The 25,879-nt window shown below is 38.2% G+C and overlaps 1 protein-coding gene across 1 annotated transcript in view; it reads left to right on the top strand.

Annotated features, from left to right (window-relative positions):
• Positions 1 to 7,484: 7,484 nt before the first annotated feature.
• WWOX (WW domain containing oxidoreductase) overlaps positions 7,485 to 25,879 on the top strand; it is a 520,377-nt gene continuing 501,982 nt past the window's right edge. Inside the window, exons 1-4 of the mRNA XM_065640965.1 lie at positions 7,485 to 7,630; positions 10,133 to 10,197; positions 11,465 to 11,522; positions 12,729 to 12,907. Coding sequence (XP_065497037.1) covers positions 7,524 to 7,630; positions 10,133 to 10,197; positions 11,465 to 11,522; positions 12,729 to 12,907 — 409 coding nt within the window. The 5' untranslated portion in view covers positions 7,485 to 7,523. The remainder of the gene's footprint in view (positions 7,631 to 10,132; positions 10,198 to 11,464; positions 11,523 to 12,728; positions 12,908 to 25,879) is intronic.

The raw sequence follows: 25,879 nt of genomic DNA, 5'->3' as shown, positions 1-25,879 counted from the left end.
TAACAGACCACTGAGGAGAAGTATCCAGTGAAATGCCTCAGGGATACACATTAGGCCTCATGCTATTTAATTTATTTTATTTAGATGATGAGGCTGACTCTATAGGACACATTTTCAGCTCTGTGAGATTGTAGACCATTTATCTTCAAACAAAGAAACATGACTAATGACTAACACAGAAAATTTACAAAAACAAGGTGTTTGTCACTACTCTGTGCTGCCAGACTTCTCTCCAACCCTTTTCACACTCAGTAAGCCTTCTAAGAGGAGCTCTTTCCTATTGTGTCTAAACCTACTGGCTAGCCCGTCATAACTCATACATGCCCTGAGAACTGTTTTGCCATGATTTTGTTTTTATAGGTGGCCTAACACCAAGATTTTCTTGGTACATCTTTTGCAGGTCATGTGCAATATGAATGAAATCCACCTGAATTTAGATAGTTGATCCCTTTCATCCGCATTTGCAGATGTTTTCCTAACAGCCACAGTATCACTCACACCAAGCATATGGTTAGCCCAAACTGCTTGATGAAGCATCTTTAAAATCAAGTTCTATCGTACACCTTGAAATGCTATTGAACTGTTGTATGTAACATGCACTGAGGAAGAATTCCCATGGTCTTACCAAGGAAATAAAGTTGTTACTGCAAACCAGATGTGATGTGCTTCGCTGAGATGACTGTTAGAGATGCAGAGAGAGAAGGAAATGAAAGCAAGATTTTAAACAGATAAGGAAACAGTATACAGTCATCCAAAGGTAACTGATAGGGGGTGTAGAAGAACTTATGATACTTCTTTATGCAAATACTTAAGTTCCTTTAAAATATAAGCTGGATTCAAGTGTCTCACAGGTGAAACATCACTATGTCAGTTATCAATAGTTTAAGCAAGACCAGAATCGCCTTAAGATTTTTCAGAGTATTTCCAATATAAATTTACTGCAGTCAATAGGGAAGTGACTTCTCTGACATGTTAGTCCTGTTTTTCCTTGACATAATCCAGTGTCCAGCCTATTAAAAAACCCAGTGTATCGACTATATTTTTGCAAAATTTATCAGAAATACTGCTTTTCTTTGTAGCAGTTCTGTTTTTTCCCTAGCAGTTTGAGATGGATAAGAATGCTTTGTTTAGTGGAGATAAAGTCTTTTCCATTTGGTCTTCTTGATCCTGTATCTAAAGAATACCTTTTTGTACACAATGCTGTAAAGCGATTGCGTATCATCAGTGCTCAATACTTATTCTAATGAGTTGCTTTCATAAATAAGACAGCCCTGGCCCCTAACCTGATAGATCAAGGAAAGGAGCCTGTTTTTACTTAGTTACAATGGGCTATTGTGCTGAAATAATTTTAGGATAAAACAGTTTTTAGGAGAGAACATTTTTTCTAAGAAAAATGCTACAGTTTAATCTAAACAACAACTGCTTGTGAACTGTATTCATTGTGCATGGATTGCATCCATTGTTATGAGTGTGACGAAGCTCATTAAAGATGAGATTCATCAGGAGTGATAGCTCATTTGATTAAGAAAGGGTACAGGTGATTAATATTTATAAACAGTTATAATGATTTTTCTATTTTCTTTTACTTATGTTCCATCTCTTTTATTTCTCCTGAGTAATTACAGACAAATAATCTGAATGCTTTTAAATGTCAAAATGAAAACTTCATCTTTTTCATTTCTGTGGTCAAATATCAACCCTCATCTTCATTTTAAAATATACTGGTAGTTCTCCTACTTCTTCCATCGCCAGTAATGTTGCACATGCATATTCCAGCTTTCTCACGGTTGCCTCAAGTAGGAGCTGGACTAATAATGAAAAACGAACCAGACATTCTACTGTACCCTCCAGGTCTGATGCTGCAAACATTTCCATGTTTAACTTTAGATGTATGAGTAGTATCCCTGAACTCAGAGAGATTTAAAACCCACAAGTGAATAAAAGTGTTAGTTACACTGAGGTATAAGTGCTTTACCATTAATCTGTTCTTTCACTAATTAATTTTATTTACCTCTTGCTTTCTTGTCTGTGCAAAGCAATTAAAGCCAAAAGATTAGAGTTTAGATACCCGACTTCCACTTTTTCTTTTTTACTAGCTTATCGGTGTCCAATTTTGCATCCTGGAAGACGAATAATTACTTAGTAGGTGTGAGCAAATACTTCTTTGTATGTTCAAATATGCATTTTGTACCTATGAAAGCTTGACTACTGTTCGTTCTTTTTTTTTTTTTTTTTTTTTTTTTTACCAGCTCAGGAAGAATATTCCATCAATCTTTCAGTGTCTCCAAGATGGATATAGAATCCAGGGTGAATGAACTGACTCTGTATCACATCCAATGTGGCAGGAGACTCACTAAGATACGGTGTCTCGCAAGAGGTTTATGCCTGCCCTCCATGAGGGGGTCAACCTCATTGAAGAAGTTCCCAGAATGATGAATTTTGACACTGATAAATTTTGAATTTATCTTACACGCTTTTATACAAGCTGATGTACAATTCAAGATATGGGAAAAAACCCAACCAAACAAAAAAGAAAAAACCCAAACAAAACAAAAACAAACCCAAACTTCTTGAGCATGCAACATGCAAGAAAGCAAACACTCTATTATGGGTGCATTTGCACTATAAGTGGAATTACCAGAGCACTTAAAGTCTAAGGACACTTAAAGCTTAAAAAGAAACAAATAGCACGAAAAACTCCTAGTGTATAAGGCAAAACAGCCTAAAACTCTTGAAATAACGTGGATGTAGGCTAAAACTTTGGCTGAACACTACATCATCGTTTGGATTGAGTTACTTTTCTGCAGTGGGTAAGGTTTGCTCCTGCAGAGTGACAGAAAGTTCTTATCTGAATGTTCAGTAAAAAGAGAAAATATTTTTCTTTTTAATATTTATCCCCAAACTATTAAATATCCCTTCCCACCATTATTATTTAAATCATGTTGAACAAGTTTAATATTTCCATTATTAAACATCAGAATTTGAAAGTAGGGACACAGCGACATCTAATATAACCCTGCATGTTAATTTCCACACTGTGCACATTCTGAACAAATGAATATTAAATTACATATAAAATGTAGACTCTATACTATTCAAATATGGCCTATCAGAGGTTACCGCTGCCACAAGCACTTCAAGGTACAAATGTATTCTACATTTTTTTTGCATCCCACTAGTATGTTGTTTTTTCTGGAAATATAATCATAGAACCATAGAAATAGACACAGAAACTCTTATGACTGGGATTCCAACTCTGCAGTTTCCACAGAGGCTTCATAGACAGATTCCATATGCAAAATGTCCTTTAGGTTATTTTCAGAGGAGACTGGAAGATCATCAACAATAAGGCCTATTTGAATCCTATTAACTTTGAAATTATTTTGAAAATGATATTATTATATGTAAGGAAGGAGGATAAAATTCTTGACATTTCTAAAAATAAACTTGGGTAAAAACTCAGGGATTTTGAAAGTTTAAACAGTTTTCATAACTGGAAAGAAAGTCAAAAGCGACCTTGTAAACGTTTTTTGTGGAAAGCTGAGTTTAACTCCAGCAAAAAAAATAAAGAATTCATTTGTTCACTTGAGGGATGTGGCATATTCACAGTAGGCAATAGCTCAAATATTCATTTCTTATGTCCCTGTGGATTAAAATCATAGCCTTATGCAGACTACACTGCTTTAGTTTACTGCTGAGGTAGGAAAGGCATGAGTCACAGAGACAGAGTTTTCACCTGAAAAGAAACAGCTGTAGCCTACACAAACATGATTTTGCAGCTGCTGAAAAAATATGATCTGAAGGCTGTTCAGAATTTTGTCGTATTCCTGAAGCATGATTTCTAACAAATAGACACATGCTCTATCAAAAGGGTGAATCAACCTTTTGCTGTGTCATCTGGATGCCTTTGCAGTATGTCACGATTATTTTTGTCTTGTCCAGATAACTCTCAGTGCCCAAATCCTTGTCAGAGAAATCAGTAATCAGATCTTTGACAGACAATGGCCATGATTCAGCACAGCATATAAGCCTGTGACTAACATTAAGGAAATCTAAGTTTTTGCTGCCTTAGGCCTGCTAGTGTATTTATATGACCAAGTTTTTGTCAATGTTTCTCATAGAGAAGCTAGAAAAATACATTTGGTTTTGATGGTTTAAAGTACGGCTAACAGAAAATGAGATTAAGATTCCAACTGACATTTATGTTATTATGAAATCAACAACCATTTCTAAATGTTTTCTTGTTTTAATTTATCCAGTTTCTGGCAGGCTGTGGCATTAATCTTGGTCTGCAAGGCTTAGAATCATCAGAAGAATTAATTTACAGGATTGCTGCAGCAACGGATCAGAATGATATCTTCGAAGTACTATTTGCTAAAATATGACTCTGAAAGCAAGTGACACAAGATTTTAAGCAGAATGGATTATTTACTACCCTGTCTAAATGAACATGATGACTGAGATCACTGTAATAATACAGAGACCCATTCTTTTTCTGCAGTGCAAGAAAACGGACAGTAACTTTACACAACTCTTATTAAAAACAAACAAACAAACAACAACAAAACAAAAACCCCCACAACCAAACAAAAAACAAAACCCAAAAACCCCAACCAGAACAATGCACATACAGTATGCCTCAAAGATAAATGTGTACACTCAGTCAATTCTTATACAATTTCTTGCTTTCCTAACACAGACCTGATGAGGAAGAAGTGCTAAGGAGGAAGATTGTGTTACTCCTGCCATTTTAGGATCTGAAAAGTGTCTTAATTTGTAGTAAAACTGTTACAGGCCTCAATCTGTGTCTTAAGTTACAGTCCTGCTCTGATGGAAACCATGGTCATTGCTTTCCGGCATTTGAGAAACCCCACAGAGCTAGTTCTGCAATTCAGTACAAACGGACAGAAGCCTGAACTTGTGTGGACCACCACTGAATTCAGACCTAAATCTGATATGTCCACATGAAGCTCCTTGATGTAATTTGGATTATGTAGGTGAGATATATAGGTAATTCATATAAAAAGCAAGAGCTAGAAAAGATGACAAAGGACTTATCTGATCCTCTGAAAGAGAATTAATCTTCCATTTTGCCAGAATTTGAAATGGAAATAAATGGTTGAATTTCAACATTCTTTGAAACAATTAAGTAAATAACATGAGTCATCAAATTATCAACTGTGACTTTTTTAATTTCCCAGTGAAAACTTCTTGAAAAGTAGGAGGTGGTTAAAAGTAGAGGGGAAGAAATGTTTGTGAAAAGTATCATAACTGTTGCAGTCTTTGTTGATTCTGAAGTTTCAAAGAGGTAAGTGTGGGATTTCTCAGATATTTTTGTAGAAACTGAAATTGCACTGAAACCAGTATAAACCCATAGGACTTCTGTGATATCATATTACTCACTTACTAAGGACTTCAAGGCAATTTGTTAATATCCATGTTGTGCAGTCAAATAAAGCCTTTGCTTTTTCATTCATAGCGTAAATATTTTTACATGAAAGGCAGTGGTTCTCTTTATACACATACACATATATACACCTGATTTTAAGATTCTATTTCACTTTCTAAAGAACACACTGTACACCCTTAGCACTGAAATACTGCAATGCTGCTGTTTACATTTAGGACATAAGGTGTACTTTATGCACTACAGATGGTTGGGATAGGAAACCTCTCAGACAGACGATTTCCACATTTCCACTCAACATAATTCATGGAACACTGGATGCTGAATACTAACAGACTGCAACAGGAAGAAAACTACCTACCTTCTTCTGCAGTACTGCTCCTAGATTAACACTCTTTTTCTGTACTTCAAACATGGACTTAAATAACATGTTTTCTTGAGACATCTCTCCACACAGTCACTTACGGAGTATTTCACCAGCTTCCCAGACCAGAAGTGAGCATGTCACTGAAGTTTTACCCAAGAGAGTATGGTCACAGCCTTTTTTAATGCTCCCAGTAATACTGTCATATGAAAACTGGCTCTTGATGCATGAGTCTTTATTTCTAGCAGAAGGAGATAATTTAGTGGGTCCAATTCCTCAGGGGAACCTGCAAAATGACGGGAGCAGCAGGGCAGCAAAAAGTTCACGCTGCTTTTTGTAGACAGATACGCATGCTATTAGTGGGTGAGTGAGCCATATAGGCCAGTGTCCCAAACAGCGCATAAGAATGTCACCCAAAGGAGTCAGCGCAGGTTGCTGCATTTGTGGGCTTGCACCGCCACCTGCTGCAGTTCTCAGCCATCGCAGGCTCTGGCCAACAACGGCTTCGGCTTGTGGGGTGTTTTGTATTTTTTTTTTTCTTAAAACACCTGCCGAAGGATTGCAATGGGGAGATGCTGCCACAAATGCTGACAGCTGTGTTTGGTTATATAAGCAGATATGAATAAGTCAGCATGCGGGTACGGGATCAAAAGCAGTGAGGTGGGTCAGGGGTGTATGCCATGTCAGCTGAGCAGTGGTAACAAACAAGGCACGCCCTCATCTGCCACAGCTGCAAGGCGGCTGCCTGGGCTGCAGCTGGACGGACAGGAGTTACTGCGGGTTACTGCCCACTCACTGACCTGTAGCGCTGCACGCTTTGCAGCTGCCTCCAGCTACGTCCACAGGTGATGCAGGGCGGGAAAGGGGCACGCGCAGCGGGCGGGTGAGGCAGCTGCGGCTGCCGGGCGGGAGTTCGCACCTGAGGCACCGCCGTGCAGCCGGGGCATTCGCACCTGAGGCACCGCCGTGCAGCCGGGGCATTCGCACCTGAGGCACCGCCGTGCAACCGGGGCATTCGCACCTGAGGCACCGCCGTGCAGCCGGGCGGGAGTTCGCACCTGAGGCGCCGCCGTGCAACCGGGGCATTCACACCTGAGGCACCGCCGTGCAGCCGGGGCATTCACACCTGAGGCACCGCCGTGCAGCCGGGCGGGAGTTCGCACCTGAGGCACCGCCGTGCAGCCGGGCGGGAGTTCGCACCTGAGGCGCCGCCGTGCAACCGGGGCATTCACACCTGAGGCACCGCCGTGCAGCCGGGCGGAAGTTCGCACCTGAGGCGCCACCGTGCAGCCGGGGCATTCACACCTGAGGCGCCGCCGTGCAGCCGGGCCGTCCGCACCCGGCAGCGCAGCGCGGAGCGGCTCTGACTGACGCGGTCACCGTGGCGAATCTCGCCCCAGAGATCATGAAGCTCCAACTAACGGCAAAAAACTTAAAGAACAGTTCTTTTTCGTGGCTTTCCGGCACCTCGGTGTATTCGCGCCCGTCTCTGAAAGCAGAGGGCTGGAAACGCCGCAAAACCTGAGGTTCGCGTGCCAGCCACGGCGGTCCCAGCTCAGCCCGCGGCCGCTCAGGTTCAACGCGCAGTGACAGGTGACACCGCAGCCCGAAGGCGGCCCCGCACGACGCTTCCCGTGGTGCCGCCGCGCCATAGGCTGGGCCGGCCGGAAGGGGCGGTGTGGCGCGCGGCCGCTGGCTCGCGGGAGCAGCAGCAGCAGCAGCAGCGCGGGGCTGCGCGGAGCGCCCGTGCCGATGGCGGCGCTGAAGTACGCGGGGCTGGAGGACACGGACAGCGAGGAGGAGCTGCCGCCGGGCTGGGAGGAGCGCACCACCAGGGACGGCTGGGTTTACTACGCCAAGTAAGGGAGAGGGCGAGCCCGCCCGGAGCCCCCTGGCCACCCGCCCCTTCGCCCTGGGGCAGCGTCCGCTCGGCCGGCGCTGCTGCCGCCTCAGCGCGGGGTGCGGGCGCGAGCCGCCGTTTCGCGCCCCGTCGCGCGGGGAGCAGCTGCCGCCGCCGGGCGGAGCCGCGCGGGGCGGCCGGACCGGTCCCGTCCCCGCGTGACTCCGTTTCCGCGTGCGGTGCCCGCCCGGGGCTGTGCGGCGGAGCGCGGGGCTGTGCGGCGGAGCCCGGTGCGCGGCCCGGTGCGCGGCCCCGCGGTGGCCGCGGCAGGCGGGGCCGAGCGCCGCCGGGCAGAGCCCCGGCCCCCGCCCGCTGCGGGAGCAGCCCTGGGCGCGGGTGCAGGACGGGCTGTCACCCGCCGTTGCTGTTGCCGTGCACCGCGTGCTTCTGTGGATGATCTTCATGCACACGGGCCGTTGAGCCTTGCGCGATGTTGTAGTTTTCGTAGTTTTCCTTCTCTTAGGAATAGGGAACAAACAGATACGGTGGAAGTTAAAAGCTATAAATGCTCTCAGCTCTTCAGCAAACCGCAGCTTTGACAATAAGTGAACATTTGCGTTTAGAACCATCTGCTTGTGCCGCTGAAAATGGTCGCATCCTCGCTGGTTATAAAAGGAATGTGCTACAGGCCTGGCTGACTTACTGGAATATATATTTATAAATTATCTCTTGTGGTTTCTGTAGTCGTGCTGATCGTGGAATCTGTTTCAGTCTATTTAAAGCTGCAAGATTTATTCCCTTCCACAAAAAAGGAGGAGAAGTATAGTGCAATCTCACCTGTGGTGAGTTGACATCTTCCTCCCAAGTTCTGCTTTACAAACACTGGACAGAATGCTTTGATTTATCCGCACTTGATTTATAAACACTGCCAGTTCTCTCTGGATGTTTGTTTTTGTTATGTCAAGTTCTGTATATTTCCTTTGACTTCAAAAGCTCTTTCAGAAAGTAAGTGAAAGTAGCAAATCTACAAAACAATAACATATTACTGAGAGTAGTTTTTACACAAACAATTAATTGAATAGTTCTGGTTTTTAACTTGTGAAACTGAACTAATTCCATTTAATTTAGTAACCTGAGTGTATCTTTATTGGCTGAAAATCTTGCACAGTGTGTCTAAAACTACTTCACATGAAGAGGTGTTACACTACTGCTACCTTTAACATAAGCTCTGTACTGTGATAACTCTGAATATTTTGGAAATTTGTTTTTAAAATTTATCAACAATGTGAACTTTAAACTTAGCAGGAATAGGGTTACTTTGGTTTAAGACCTTTAAAGGTCTTTGTGATGAGTCAGGTATGAACACAGTCAGTTACCAAAGCTCAGTAGGCGTTTGTTTGCCAAGCTCTGTTTATTTGGTCATGTATCTCATGCCAGACACAAGGAACTCGGGATCTTGTATCTTTAGCGTATGAATATCCTGAAGTTCAAGTGTTGCTGTGGGTCACACAGATGTTACTGTGGTTCCTGTAATACCGTGTGCTGTCACGGTGTAAATAGTTCTGTGTAAATTGCTGTTGGTACCAGATCTGTAGTTTAGTGATTATTTGTATATGTTATTCAATAATGCTGTCAGTCTTTATTTCAGACTTGATCAGCTATCAATTTGGACATGCTTTCAAGTAATCCCGGCCTGACTCTTAATATTAAAACTTGGTTATTATTTTAAAATATTTAATGAAAGATAAGGCTTTAATATTCAACCTGATTTCAGCACTTCGAGTGCATCACTTTGCTTATAAGTCTGTGCAGAAACCTGTATGATATAGGTAGAGGATATTAATGCTGTTACAGTGATTTAAGTGAATAAAATCTCTGAATTAGAATAAGAGATGTGATACTTCTATCACTCATAAAATATGTAGTCTGCTAGTCAGGGCCTTTGGATAAACTTTCCTGTCCACTGCTACAATTGCTCATACAGAAATCCAGACCTGTTTACCTTACAGCTTGCAAATCAGTATTATTAGACAAGAGTTTTAGAAAGGTGTTTTTCTTATTTGAAAACTTTCTAATGTTATTTCTCCTAGTTTCTGATAAATTCTTTTCTCGCTTTCTTATTCCTGCCAAGGATCGCCATCCTTTGATGTTTTCTGGGTCTGATAATGTTTTTCTTTAATGACTTTTGTGTTTTCTTCCTTCTGATCGTAAGCAACAAAATTTAGATTGAAAGTCAAACATTTATTTTAAATTTTATAGACTTCCATGCTCTCTCATTAGTTACTTTTCCTTCAGAACTGTGGCAATGTGGAAGCCTGAGAACTTCTAACAGTAGTTTTGACCTTTCTTAAGCAAGGGATTGACATGTTTCTTTTTTGTGGAAGACAAGCCGTTTTCTGACCCATATTTAAAAACCGAAAAAGTTAAAAAAACTGTATGTGCTGTATGAAAAAAAAAAATGATTACACTAGAGAAATTATTAGACAGTCTTTTTAGATCTTAAACTTTTCTTTCCCTACAGCCACTTGGAAGAAAAAACACAGTGGGAACATCCGAAGTCTGGGAAGAGGAAACGTGTTGCAGGAGGTTTGTGTTAAGCTGAGATTATGTTACAAACATCAGTTGGAGTTTGTACAGGAACTGGGTCTCATTGATCTTCTAGTTGACGCTAATCACCTAGGCAAACTGAGCTTGCCAAGTACAGCTGATTTCAGTGGGGTTTCATGTATGTGATTGTGTCTGTGCAGAGTGATCACTTGGCAGTTTTATGGCTTTCTTGTATTGCTCTGTAATGCCAAAGTACTAATTCCAGGATAAAGGGATTGTTTTGATGTGGCTTGTAAAGCATATAGTCAGTCTGGAATTATCTGATTGGGTTCTGATCTCCTGGTTCCCAACAGGTAATATTTATAGATGGATTATATTATATTGTATTATTCAAAGAATATATTTGATTAGAGAATATCCCTGGCGCAGAAAGAAGTCCCATTACTTTTCATTTTGCTTGTTTTCCCTAATCGAATTGAATATTTGTGCCAGAATGGAAGAGAGCCAATGTTGCAGGACACTTCCAAAGGTATATGACTTCTTGAGGACCTTGGATCAGTGCCTTAGATTAGATCTTTCCAGAAGCTTCTGTGTGGTGTATTTAGGGGTACTGTACTCTTGACAAGCCATATTTCTTTTGGCATTTGTAATCTGACTATAACTAACTGAAATGTTTTCATTAGATTTTGAGCTGATTGAACTATAAATGAATACTTTTCAGCCAGGATAAGAAATACTGGCAAATCTATCTGATAAGTACCTCTGCAGGGTCTTTTATATATTAGTTTGTTTTGTAAAGATTTGTCATTTTTGTTCTTTTATCTGTCCTTCCAACTTCAATTTAATGTATCGCATACATATTTGAGAGTTCTGATCTTCCAGCTTTCGGTATGTGTTACATACAACTTTTCTTACATTTAGTTCAATGCTTTTGCTGTTTACTCTATCAGGGATAGATACTGAACTGTGTACAGTATAGACGTGTATGTAGTTGGTAGCATGGTTGCATTTTGCCAGTTTGTGCTATAACATGAAATAGTCTTTATTAAGAATTTTTAGATTATACTTAATATGCAAATCACTGCAGTTGCACCAGATCTATTGTATATTGTACTTTTATTAGAGAGCAGTTGTGTGTGATTAGGGCAGATATCCTTTCAGGTTCCAATATTTAAGTGCAGCAGGTAGCTGCATTACCTACAGAAATAATGCAGAATTTTGCCACAACTGTCTGAGAAATTGCTTAAACTTAAATCTTAGTATACTCTAATGCCTGCAGAAGGATGATGTTGTATGTGTTTCCTAGGTCTGCCATATGGATGGGAGCAGGAGACTGATGAAAATGGACAAGTATATTTTGTGGAGTAAGTATGTCAAAATGTAGAATATGGACAAGTAGGACCAACTGTGTTTCATGTTGGGTGGCCTTTTTGAGTTATGATACTGTGACAATATCAGCTGGAAGGGCAAAGAAATTGATAAGTACAACTTCAGATTCCATATGCAGGTATTATAATTGTAGCAGTGTCCAGATCCCTGTTTGTGGTTTTCTGAACTCCTCCGTATGCACAGAAATACTGGCTTGGGCGGCAGGTCGGAATGACTTGCTAATCCACATCTCGGAATGTGAGCTGACCCTCAGGAAATGTTTATGTAGACTCATTTTGTTTGTATACCTTTATGGATAAACTCTGTAAGTATTACTTTAAAAATGTGTCTAGAACTTCATGGCTGATTGTTAACATTGCAGTAGTGCTTTAAACACACAAGATGAAAACAAAATTGCTGCAGCTGTGACTCGCTTGCAATCTAAAGCACAGAAAGAAAAGAGGACAGAGATCGAGCTAGCAAAGGTTTTTAGAGAAGGAAGGAAGAAGTTCACAGAAGCAGAAAGAGATTTCTGGGAACATTTGCTTTTATATCTTTTCAATGGCAGGGTCAAAATGGGGTAATTATCTTAAACTAACTTGGTAGAATGAAGAATATTCACAGGCCAAAATAATATTATAAGTGTAGCCTTCTTTGTCCTATAATTAAGGGTTGAATACTGAATGTGGCTGCTTAGTGTCTCTTTCTGATAACTGTCTGAAGAAAACTTAAACTCTGTTTTAGAAAGGTGAACCTGACCTAAATTGTGCCATTTGCTGAGTGGATATGAAGCTATTTGTTTTCAGTTGTTTGAGGAAAAAAAGTACTGAGCTATTTCTCATTGGTGTATTGCTTCAAGGGAGTAGTGTAGGCCCCTTTCACAGTGCTCCTAAGATAACCTGATCTTCCCTAATATAATGGGATTTTTCCCTTGACAAAATTCTGCTTTCTATGTCAGGGGTTCACGTGAAGTTCAGAATGGTATTGTGAAGTATGTGAATATGATAATTAATGGACACTGTCACAATCAGAAAAATGATATAAAAAGTAATTTAGATCATTTTAACAAAACTGAAAAAAATTATTTTTGGGAATTTAAATAATCCACTGGAATTGTACACAACAGTGGTTAAAATACATTTAAAATCTAAATGCAGAATATAGAAGGATCAAAGCAGTTGAATGTTTGTGTTCTTTTGCAGCCACATAAATAAAAGGACTACCTACCTTGACCCAAGACTGGCCTTTACAGTTGAAGATAATCCGGTAAAACCTACTACTAGGCAAAAATACGATGGAAACAGTACTGCAATGGAAATACTCCAGGGTCGTGACTTGAGTGGAAAAGTGGTTATAATCACGGGAGCAAATTCAGGAATAGGTACGTTAACATTCCACATAGTGTAAAATATGGCAATCTTTATCTTACAGGCTACTTTGACATCATCAGTTGTTGTTTAAATATCTGTGTTCTTCTGGTATTCAAACTTTGTTTGCATTATATCCATATAAAACCTTTAGTTTGAAAACTTTGTTCAGGTTCGTATGGTGCTTTTAAAAAAGAAAAAAAGTGTAGAACCTGGGGATTAGAGGAGAGGTACCGGGAAGACGTGAAGTTCTGAAGCAACTTATTTTGACCAGAAAAATATTGATGGAGGCATTTTACATTATGTAAATACGTGAAAGATAGCTGTCAAAGGGAAAGTCTCTTTTTCTGATCTTGTTGTCTAGGACAAGGAGTAAGGTTTGTATGGCTGCAGGGGAGTTCAGATAAAGTATTCTGAAAAATTTTCTAGTGGTAGGAAGTAAACTTGGGTAAAAATTTTCCAAGGATGTTGTGGAATCTTTATTTCTGAAGGTGTTTTCAAGTCAACTTGATGAACTTGTGTCAGAATGTATTATTTGATGGTCTTTTAGGGTGAAAAAATATGGTTTTGACATTTTGAAATCCTTGTTAGTTGTATTTTCTAACAGGTTCATAAATCCTTTTAGACACTCAGCTTGTGTAGGTGTCTGTTACTTACTATTACTTCTATAGTGGGTGATTATGTGAATTACTCTAATTAGCTGCTTTTGTTTCGTTTTATAATGAAGCTTTAGTGGTTAGGGGCTTTTGCCTTTCTTGTCATAAGATAGAATCTCTTCTCCAACTTAATTTTCTAGGCTGTTTGAAGTTTCACTCAGCAGCCTGCACAGGTTATGTCTTAATCTGTGGCTTAAATATGTGGAGGAGTCACAAATATTAAAACACTGATGTAGTTTAGTATTAGATTGAACTTTCCTGGTAAATGAGGAGCTCTACCTAAATCCCAGGTAACTGTTAATCTTTTTTTCCCTTTTGTAGTTTGCAGTTTTCTTCATGGTGGGACTACATCAATTTATGCATTAACAGCACATATCCTGCTGTCGTTGGATCATCATCTGCTGCAGACTGGTATTGCAGTTAGGGCAGCAAGTGTTGTACTTACCTGTCTCAGGAATTTGTGTTTTCTAGTAAGGTTTACGTTCTAGATTCTTGGTACAGTATATCTGTACATTGCATCCAGCAGTAGAAATTGCTTTGTATGTAACTGTGCCGTCTCAGAATGTTTAAGAACTACCCAGGCTCAAATAATTTGCCTTCAGCAGGAGGAGAGTACCATTCAGACTTGCTGAATGAGCTGGAAGTGTTTTATATATGGCAAAAGATTAATCCAATATGTATGATGCTTTTGTCAAGACTTCTTTTTCTCCTGTTTCTCCCTTAGTTTATCATCTGGATTGATCACAAGTAAGCAGGAGTATCCTTGCACCAGATCTGTTTTTCTTGTGAGGTACATTCACAAATATATATGCACATACACATAGATACTGTCTTGATTTCTATTAGTAGGTGAGGGCAGGATATCACCCTGGGTCAGAAGCATACAAAGAAGAGTGGGAGCATTAGTGAAATTAACCTTGAGCTTGTGCTGCTTAGTGATGTTGGAACATAAGGAGTCCAAAACTATGAAGGCGATGTAGCAAATATGTGATTAAGGTGGTGTTATGGCCCATATAACTCTAAACTCTTGCATACCATGTTGCATTTAATGTTGCTGTAGTCCTAGGCTTTGTGTCTGATACTGCTTACCAATTGCTGTGGAGCGTGGATCAAAGAGAAAGCAGTTCTAGGATTTACACTTGTATAATTTATGTTCTTTTTCCTCTCAGAGCTATAAGGGCTTCTGAGAGAAGATACCATCTGAGCTGGGCTTGTGCTGGTTGTGACTTCTGATAGACCTGTTTGGAGAAAAACAATGTTTAAACTCCTTGGTCTTGTGTGAAGGGAATGCTCCCCTTTTGAGGTTGGCTAATAGTGTTTTTGTCCAATTAATTAGGACATAATTGGCAGAGTTAAAAACTCTTCTTGAAGCACTGTTGCCTGAGTCTTTAAAATGTATCAGCCTTAGCTAAAGTCTTAGCCATGTTTTGTGACGCTTGGCTTATTGCTTTGAAAGCGTCTGTGTCATATAGTGGATCGAAATGTAGAGGTTCCTGTGAGCTTTGGTGTATCTACATAATTCTTTGGGGCTCCATGTGGAAATACAAATTAGCTAGCTCAGGCAGAACCTTACCAGTTTCAGAGCTTATTTCCCAGTAACTTTAGGATGTCAGTGCTGTGCTCCACTTTGTGTTGTAGATACTCCTTTTAAACTCTCTATATTTTGGAGCTAATATTTACCTCTCTGAGTATTTTGAGGAGCAAACAATCACTGTGTTTTCAGAACACTAATGTGTGAAGTCTAAATGTAAATATTTCCAAGGAAATGTTGCTGTCCATTAAGTAGAAGGTGATTGAAAATGAATGGATTGCTTGTTGAGCATTTGTACTTAATAACGTAAAGAAAAAAAAATCACTTGGCCCTTTCATTGTTGTTAAGGTTAGTTTCAATGGTGTATTTGACACTGCCTTTATAGTATCTGTACATTTGTTGAGAAATATTTTGAGCTGGGTAGAACAAAGATTGCAGTGTAAGTTGGTAGACTGCAGTCTATCAAAATGCAGAAAAATGCATTTTCAATTACTGCATTGCTAGATGCTCAAGATAAAGTTTTGAAAATGCTTAGAATCTCTTGAAAGATGGATGAGCATAGTTTTGGTTTGTGTTGTTGTGTTTTGTGTTGTGTTTTTGTGGGTTTTTTTGTTTTTTGTTTTTTTTTTTCCCCTGGCCATATGCACTGCTTTAAGATAGCAAAGTTTAAAACAGATCAATAAAGATGGAATGATAAGTTAATTGACTTTATTTGTGAATCTAATACAAGAAATCTAACTTAGCTTGCCAGGAAGGTGTGGTGGGGTGTTTTTGTGTGCGTATGGGGTTTTTTTGTTTTTCCTCATAGTTGAAAAATCTCATCTTCTGAAAAATAGAGATGCTTACTTAATTACTGAGGGTATACTTTGGATGACTTCAGCAGTGGTAAGAGTTTTAGTGGTATTTAAGGTACTGGCTTCTCAAATGTTACTTTGTTGCCTTTAACTTGTCTTAATGTGTGTATAAAATGGGGAGACTGCTCTGTGGTTCTTTCTTTTACTGATTAGGAGTATGGACTGTAAGAATTTCCTTATTACAGACCTACTTTCTTAAATTAGTCCTTAAAATTGCTGCAAAGAGTGTGGAAAAAAAATGTACTTAAAAAAATCAGATTTATAAGCACTTCATTAGTTTTCGTTGGCAGTTTGGGAAAGATTAATGATTAATCTGTTCTTACAATATCTAGAGATCATAGCAGATCAAGAGTTATTAGTAATGTTTTTTTTTTTCTTATTTTGGAAGCTTTTTCTTCTGACAGTGCAGTCCAAATATTCTCTGGATGTTTTTCTTACCTGTTTTTTAAGCTCCAGCAAAATTTTAGTCTGAATATCACATTAGACGTTGAGGTAACTTTTGGTGACAATAAAGCTGGTGTAGTAAAAAGAAGTAGGACTGACTTACCGAACAGTTTAGTCTTGTTGCGTCAATCTTTCTGGTTTAGAAAACTTACTGTTCTATGTACGTTTAAGCGTGAGAAGTGTAAATTGTCAGTTTGTTCTCTTAAAGTCCGTAAGACTTGTTCCACTGTGGGAGATTAGAGATAGCATACCATTCTGTGTGTGCGGTGATTTCTTTTGTTTTAAAAGTCTCAACATCAGTTAAGGTTACAGAGAAAGCACTCCCTAGCACGCTGCTTCGATGAATGAAGTCCTACTTCCAAATTTTTCCACTAGAGGGCTGTGTTGCTCTCTGAAAACGCTAAACAAAAGCGACCTGGTGCTTTTTCTTGTTTTTGGTAAATGCTCCTGTGAATTTGTTGTTTGTGTTCTTAATTATTAGGGCTAGAACTTGAAATTTCAAAAAGCATGTTAGCTGTTCGTCTAGGTTTAACTTTATAAAAATATGTGGTATTTTCAACTCCACGTGTAAGCAATCTCCTCAAAACAAAAAAATTAAGTAATATTACTTGGTTTTAATATCAGGGAGATGGTTGTGTAGCTAATGGGATTTTCTATGACTGGTATGAATATTGCTATCTGGTTTTAAGATTCATATAGCTATATGACCTTGAAACTACATGTTCTGTTTTCTGTATCGGGTACAGTTGTGTCCAACCCATTGTGACTGCCGGAGTATGCATGAATACCGAAACGCAAGTGGTATCGCAGTATATTATGGAAGGGCAAAATGTGCATATTTTGTGCAGTCAGGCAGATTCCACAAAGTTGGATTTTTCTTAATGCTTTGCCAAGATTTTATTACAAAACTCTATTTATAATCACAACAAAACGATTGCTCAGACTGCAGTTCTAATTTTTCTGCTATATGAAGGTCAGAAGAAGTCTGTTAATTGCTTTTGTAAGGGATGCCCAGAACAAGAAGAAATTTTATCAAGCAAATTAAAACCACTTTTGGCTTTGAGCAGCTTAATTTTTTTTGAATACTGAAGAAAGTCCAGAAGCTCCAGTCATAATGTGGCTTGCTATATTGCTTTTCTGGATTATGTTTTGCCAGAGTAAAGCATGTAATTTTATAATTGTGGAAATGTTTTAGATTATTTCTTCAAAATAATTTTCAGTTAGTGTTTGGTTAAATGGAATTATCTTTTTTTTTTCTGGCACTTTTATTACTATGCAATGAAGAGGCGTTAGCCAGGTGAAAAGTTTTATATTAGATACTGTTAATTAGTACTTAAAAGATGAGTCATGGCTTCAGTGAGCTTTTGGTTTGCATGTACTTTTGGTGTGAGAAGTTATCTTATTTCTTTTATTTCTTGTACAGAACTTCAGTATTAGCAGCTTCTGTCACACTGACGCAAAAGGTTGGGAAACATGCGTATAATTTATCACAATTAAACATCTGCTTTATGATTTAAAAAGTTGTTTTGAGTAACTGGCCCTATAATTTATAAATGATAAACCGAAGTTTTTCCCATTTTATTCCTCTCTCTCGTAGACTCTAAATATCTGATTAAGTTATAGCTTAACATGGCTAGTAAATTTTAGCAGGTGACATGTTTTATTAAAATATGTTTTTACAAACAAAGGAAATGCAATGCATCCTGTTTTCTCTTTTCTAAAATACAGTTAGCAGGTAGGTTTTTTCCCTCTTTCTTTTTAATTTGATTTACGCCACACCCATGGCTGATTCACATCTCCTTAAACAAATGTAGCCAATATTTGAGGATCAGGTATATGAAATCAGGAGAAGAGAGTTAAAGCTAGAACTCCATTTTGAGCTCAACTGTCAGAATAGAGCCTATGCAACTTTTGGCAATGTATAACTTGATAATTTACTTATTATTAATCATCATGGTAACATGTAGATTATTAGATTGTGTTCACACATGGTGGTGCTTTTGTGATAAATACAAATTATGTAGCTCTGCAATTTATCATGTGCCTTTCACTGTATCACCTGCACCTAATTCAGAAATCTCTCTCATATGGGACATGGTTTGAACACTTTACATCTGTGAGCAATGTAGAATGGCTACCCCTCTTAAATCATTCTTCTCCCAAAGTACCAGAAGCTTGTCTGTCTCCCTTAGTGGGAAAAAAAAAAAAAGGTAAAGTTTCAGTGATGTGGGGTTAACTGTGTTAATTCTGGGAACAATAGCTTCTAAGATCTGATACTGTCAAGGTGGAAATAGAACTTTAAACTGTTGGAAAGCTCGGGATCTCTCTTTTCAGTAAGCATACGGTGCTCACATTAACTCAGAGAGATCCCAAGATACTTGTTTTTCTGTCATCGTTTATTGTATTAAAAAAGAAGTTATTTTTGGTAGCTTTTTACTTTTTTCTGTTTGCAAAAGGAGTATAAAGAATAAGTGAAGCTGTACATAAATGATACAGTACGTCTGGCCAGACTGCTGTGCTTTGACTCTGTGCTTTTGTGCTTCATGCTGGCAGAAGCCAATGAAAGTTGGTTTTACTGGGGGCGTGATATATTGCATAAGTTCAGAATTTCTGAATTCCTGATTTCTGAGCTATTGTTTCTGTATGTTGTGTAGTAGTGTTTGAGTAGTTCCCATATTAGTGTTGTTTGGAGTCTTTCTTGTAGTTAAAAAGCAGAATCAGAGCCCTGATAGAGGCAGGTGTGGTTAACCTTTGCATTTCTTATGCCAACTGAGTGATTGCTGAGTAATGGCTGTTGAAGCTACTGCTCATAAGAGGAACAAAATTATCTTTTAAAACTTATTTGAATTTCTCACAAAGATCATTTAAGGTCTCTAATAGATGCTAGCTAGCTTTCACCACTCTGTCCTAAATCTATTGGGCATGGAGAGCTAGGAAAAGTGTGATCAAAAACACCTTCTTAAGAAATCAAAAACTGACTGGTCTGTAGCTGCAGAGAATTCTGTGAATATGGGGAACTCTTCTAGTTGCACAAGTTACTGAGATTATTTGTGGGCAACATAACATTTTACTGAGGCTGGCTTTATCAGCCTTCACAAAGAAGATAACACTTGCTGAATCCTAATTAGACCAGTGAATGGTCTCATTTAAGTCAAACTCAGATCATATGGGAGGAATAAAACAGACCCTTACAAATACCATTGAGGACTCTCATTTTCATAGTATTAGTCTGACTGTCTTAAATATGTTCGTTGTCTTTCACTGTATTGCATGGAGTTTGGTGGTCTAAGCCCACAGATGTTTGTCTGAATCTGTCAGTAAGGAATTGTTCAGCTCTATTTTTGAGCTAGATTGCAAATTTTCCTTGAAAAATGTGCACATTTTTCTTCAAAAGCACAGAGTTTATTTTCTAATTTCTCTAGTGTGTTTCCAGATGAAATAGTATTTAAAGGTCATACAACTGGCAGGACTGCCTGCAAAGGAACTGCTCAAGGTAGTCCTCTGTTTCAGGTTCACTTCATGGTTTATTGTAGGGTTTTAGAATCTTTCTTATGCTGTAATACTGGAATTTTGTTAGCCTTGGGGAAAAAAAAAAAGGAAGCCTGTTATTGTTGGGTAGTTTATATTTGGAAAAAATATTTAAGAAAAGTTACATCTCTGGTTTCAGTCTGTATTGTTATTTTTCTCAGTTCTATTCATATTTTAACTTTTCTCAAAGATCTCCAAGTGTAAACTTCTTTTTTATGTTTCATTATGACAAACAAACAGCAAGGTGTTTGCTTTCCAGTAATTGCTTATTACTTGCATTCCTTTTTCTTATGAGAGCAGAAAAAAGGGATGTGACAAGGGGGAGCAAGCTTGTGACAATACTTCTTGAACGATCTCTTCCTACTATCTAGATATTTTCTGCAATTTAGTGAAAAGAATTTGTCTTAATCAAAATTAGGTTTCATAAATGCATGAATTCCCATGGTTTAATAAGTTGAAATGTCTGCCTGTTTTTATTAAGAAGAATTTTTGTACCTAACTCAGTTGTAGCTCGATGGTGCAGAGAGAAGGAGAATACTGGAGTTTTGATAAGGAAATGTGTCTTATTTTCTTGCTAAGACAGCATAACTTGTGGTGAACTAATTATTACAGCCTTTGCATGGTTGTACATTTTCATGCTGGAAGTGTTTCACATGTGGAGAACTGAAGTGGCTATTATTTATGGAGGTTTGGGTTCAAGAGTTATTGTGAGGTAGACAGAAAGGTTAGCAATATATAACCTTGGATTATTTTTCTTGGCAAAGTCTTGAGATTGTTTTCATGGGATACTTTTGTACTTACTGGGCTTTTAAAAGCATGAAAAAGTTGTTCCTTGGTGTGTTTTTTTTTTTTGTGAATTCTAGGCTCTGTGTATCACAAGTTTCACTGTCGTAAGTAGCAAAGGATATTAACAGAAAGGCATGGCTGGTCTGGGTGCAGCCAGTGTCTGTAAGCTTTGTCCTACTAGAATAAAATAACCTCTCATGAGAAAAATAAGTTACCCGATTAAAAACATCATTTTGCAGATGTAACTTTTACAGTAGCGTCTTCTCCGAGCACAGTTATGTTGTTTAGGAACTGTTTTCTTGCCATCCTTCGCCAGCGAAACAGTGGCAATGAAGTTTTGGTTTTAAGCCCATTTAAAATTTAGAATTCATGGGAAAAGTGGTACTGAAAATTTCAAGTCTGGATTTAAGTCCTGTAGTCCATGTGCAGTGAACTAAACTTGGCATGGATTATCTTAAACCACATGAGTAGCCCTACCATAAAAATGTTCGTGTCTGTGTAGAAGTTTTGTTATATGCTTCTTGCTTAAACACACCTTAAAAAATAAACTTACACTTCACTTTTTTTTTTTCCCCTGGTATTTTCTTTGTGGAAGTCCAAAACCTTGTAGCAGGCATGGATTTTCTTGTACCAGTGCTTTTGGGAGGTGAGACTACAGTGCTTTTCCAGGAGAGCCTGGATCTTGCAGGAAGTGTATTTTTGGCCAGAATAGATTATTATTGGTGTAGAAAAACAGAGTTTATGGAGGGGAACGTGCCTGTGGGGTGGAACTTCTAACTCATTCTGTTGCAGGATGTTAGCAGCTGTCAGTCAGGGATTTGTCCTGATGTATTTCGAAGAATTAAAAAACTATTAAAAGATATTATTTTCAAAGTTTGATGCTAATAGAAGACAGTTGTCTAATGTACACTGCTGTACTCTGAAAATTTATGGTAGGTGATAGCGATTGAGTTTTCCATGAGTGCCATCACTCTGTTTTAACTCTGGCTTAATATTGTGTAATACTAGTATTGCTCTGCTTTACGTCAGGCTCCAACTGTCTACTTGTTGCCTGTTGTAAATATTAAAAGGTCCTCTCAGACTTCTGTAATTTATTTTTCTTATTGAGTAACCTGAAAAGGGTGTCAGATGTTCATACTGCTTTTTCATGTCCGTTTTGATGAATCTATTTATTACTTCTGTAATGAGTAGTACACATGGTTGGTTAGCCCAGTTATTGAACTTCATCAACCTTGGCTGAAATTCACAATGCATGTGAAGCTTGTTGTAACATGTAAGAAATTACATCTGGGCTGAAAGGTTCAATAATGATTACTACTTGTAATGGAATCTTTTTACAAAGGATTGAGCTGCCTGCATTGTACTTTCTAGTGCTCCTTTTATAGGGGAATACCGTATTTGTAGAACAGGAGCCCTCATATATGGTACTTATTTGTTGTCTGTTATCTGAGAGTTAAAAAGATTTTCAATGGGCTGCAACATAACTGAATCTCTTTTCTATCTTTTGAAATATTTAATTTCGCAAAGATTTTTCTCATTACTTTATGCATATTTCATAGCCCAGAGATGAAAAGACCTTTTGCACGATTCAGTCTGTCTCACTGCGACACAGAACTTACTCTCCACATCATCTTGTGCCTTTGTGTTTTGAAAACTAATTGTACTTGTAAGAGTTGTTTGAATAGTTTCAACTATACTTTTTTTTTTTAATTGAATACTTGTTGAATTGTGGGGAAAGAAGAGGTTGATAAATGTATACTGTTTTCTAATGACAATATCTTCTGAGACATCTAGTGACTTTTCTAGATACTGTCGACTCTAATTACAGCCTAAAGTTGTATACATTAATGGATATGATGTTTCTGGCTTACCAGCAGAAAATTTCTTGGTGACTATACCTGTGCTAAGCAGTAGGGTCACAAGACAGGATTTCAGTATCTTGTGTCCCTTTCAAGCTCCTCATGTTTGAATGTGTCAAGGATTTATAAGTTTTTGCAACTCAAATCTGAAACAGTAAATCCCTACCAAGAAAGAGGTGGAAGGAGACAAGTGACAACTTGGGAAGATAAAGATCGAAATCCTGACCTGATTAACAGGAGTCTTGCTACTGGTTTCAGAATTAGTAAGGCCAGAATTTTATCTCAATTATAGAATAGGAATAGTACTGTGAGAAATAAATTGATCTCATATTGATCCTAAAGTCTGAGATATGCAAAACTTTCTAGAAGGCTGTGTGATTTAGGAAAAGAAATACATCATATGTCACATTCTTTTAATAATTCTTAAGGGAAGACCATCAAAAACAAAAGTAGTTTTGTCTTCCGTTATATATATTTTTTTTTTTAATTAATGACATTTGCAATTCTTAGTTCTGTTATTGACCACACACTAAGTCTTATGCCTTCCTGTTGTTTTTATTTTTCTCTTGTGAGTGAGTGAAAGGTGGTTTTTTTCTTCTTTTTCCATTTCTTCTGTAAGTTTTTCTTTTCACTATATGAGATCTTTGTAGCGTTCTGTTCAGCTGTATAACCTCAATTTTTCCTGTTCATGTAACATCTAGCTGGTTTTGATTTCCTACTGTACTTCTACATGGTGGCTTTTAGTATGTTCTCTGTTGCTGAAAAAAGCTCCTTACAAACTGTCTGTCTTCAAATCTGAATAGTTTTGTAGCAATATGCTTTACATTTCCTCTCCATTTATGTTTAGTTACCTTGGTCACTGTTTCTAAATTCCTATTCTTAGTTAGTGTCTCCTTTATACTAAAAAAAAGTGATGTTAAGTTTTCTGGCTATTGTACTTTCTTGATAGTAATAATATCTGTGTGAAGAAGGAACTATCACAGTTCAGTTTTGGATATATTTAAATCTTTTGCATGCACTATGACTTGAGGTTCAGAAAAATGAGCATTGCTTAGAATTGTCTTTTTATAACATAACCTGGGGGGAAAAAAAAAAATCTTTCTGGAAGGTAGGTTTTTTGCCTCCTCATTATTTGTTCTTTATCCAAGCAGCATTATCAGCATGTTCTCTAATTGGGTTTCCTTTATTTTTTGATCTAAACTCAAGTTCATAAAACTTGGGGCATTTTTCTCTTGTGACAATTAGTCAAAAAGCTGCCTTTGTGCAAAAATTCACTGTTTTTTAAAAGTTTGTGAGGATCATTTCTAATTCTCTTCTAACGCAACTAAATTGAAGAAAACAATATTATATTGTGTATTCAGAAATCCAGGAACTGTGACACATCCTGGTTATGTTCCTCTTCTGCCATGGGCAAGCATGAGCAGCATTTCTCACTTATATACATTCATGTATCATAGACATTAGCTAGGTTACTTAAGATTTAAAGAAATGCATTATTAGTCTTGTTTTACATAGGGAGCAACATATGGCTGCTGTAACTGACCAAGGTTTAGAGATTATGTCCATGTCCATATTCCAGTTTAAAGTGGGAGGTGGATTGTTCTGTCACAGGATAAAAAGTATACTCCTCTGAAAGCTATTCTAATTCTTTAGCAGGAGTAATTAATATATCTTAAGGGTAGAAAACATGGCAACTAGAAGTGAGTAAATAGAGCTTTTCCAAAAAGTGCTTTATTTGTTTTGGTCTGTATCCAGCTGCATGCAGTTGCTGAGGGGTATAAATCTTACTCTTGTTGAATGATTTTTAACTCTGAATGTAAATTTGGGCTATTTTGTGCCTTATTAAGATACACGGTGAAGACTAAATAACAATGTGCATGACCTACTTGGCAGCACAAGTGCAGTTCTGGCATCCTGAGTGAACGAAGATTGGGATCTGTGAGAAAGTGTCTTGCTCTATCTGTTCCTGAATCTAATCTGTGGTCACAGGAATAGAGAACTCGAATTCCTCATTCTATTCTTTGTATCTGGTACTGTAAACACTTGTCTCTTTATAACAAAAAGCCATGTATCTAGAATGTAAAGCAGAGATATGTTTCATAACGGTATATGCTGTAATCTGATTAATAAATACCACTTACTAGACCTACACGCAAACTAACATTTGGCCATTTAACCGGGGAACTTGTGACGGACAAGGCAAACTAAATATGAGATCAGGAATTCTACAGCCTCATTTCTGTGTGATCTTGAGTGAACTATTCAACACGACATTCTGGCTATCAGTAGGAATAATTGTGTTTTAACTAATTCACAGTAATGTTACAAATTGTGACTCGAGATTTTAGATTACAATATTGTCACAAACTCAGTAGGTTTTAGGAAGCATTAAGTACGCTTGCTCACCTGGCAGTTTTTCCTGTTTTGTAGATGTAAAGTTTTGTGGGCATATGCATTTTTGGATTTAACATCTCCTTCCCCAAATTGACAAGGTCTAACATCTTGGAAGATGAAAAAAAAAGGCTGTAGAACATGCAGCTGTAGTTGGTCATTTGCTTTAGAAGATTGAGATCTTGGGTGGGTTGCTGGTCTTCCAGTTGTTGGCAAGTAGACATTAAATGTCCTCTAAAAAATATACATCAGTTGTGGTGTGAGAAGGTGCATAATATGTTTTTGTGCCCTTCTTGAAAGTGTGGTAGAGGTCTTTGATTTATTTATTTATTTATTTATTTATTTATTTTTCCCATGGCCTTACATTATGATTTAATGACTTGTAATTCTTGCTTGTCTTCCATTCTCTTTGCTTTTGTGTATAGATACTTTTGGTTAATACTCTTCTTATTCTTCATCTTTTGTTTCAGAACTCCATCTCCTGCCTTACTTTGTATGTTGGAAGCACATGATGGATCATTTGAGTTACATAACAACTTCCCACTCCCTCTTTCCTTCGTAGTTTAAAGCACACCCAAAAGGTTTGCCAGTTTTGAACTTTGGGAGGTTGGTACCCATCCTGAATACCATCTAATCCAGAAAAACTACAATTTAAGGACATAACCCAGGACTGTATTAATTCCTAAACCTCCATGTCTTGTAGTCTTGCCCTTTGCTGGCTGCCTCTTGTCTGCTGTTTTTCTTTGCTTGCACTGGAAAGAACAATGAACCGCATCTTCCCCATATTCAGTTCTTCTCACAGGATCCCGAAACTACTATTGTATTAAGATCTTCCACTGCTCCATGACTAAACAAATTGTCTTATCATGTTGCCCAAAGACAGAGGTGGGTAGTGACTGCCAGAAATAAACAGTCTAATTTTAATTTTTGTTCTGCT

This window comes from Caloenas nicobarica, chromosome 9 (genome assembly GCF_036013445.1).
Source record: "Caloenas nicobarica isolate bCalNic1 chromosome 9, bCalNic1.hap1, whole genome shotgun sequence".
In the NCBI taxonomy this organism is placed as follows: Eukaryota; Metazoa; Chordata; class Aves; order Columbiformes; family Columbidae; genus Caloenas; species Caloenas nicobarica.
This window is presented reverse-complemented; position numbering and strand designations above follow the sequence as displayed.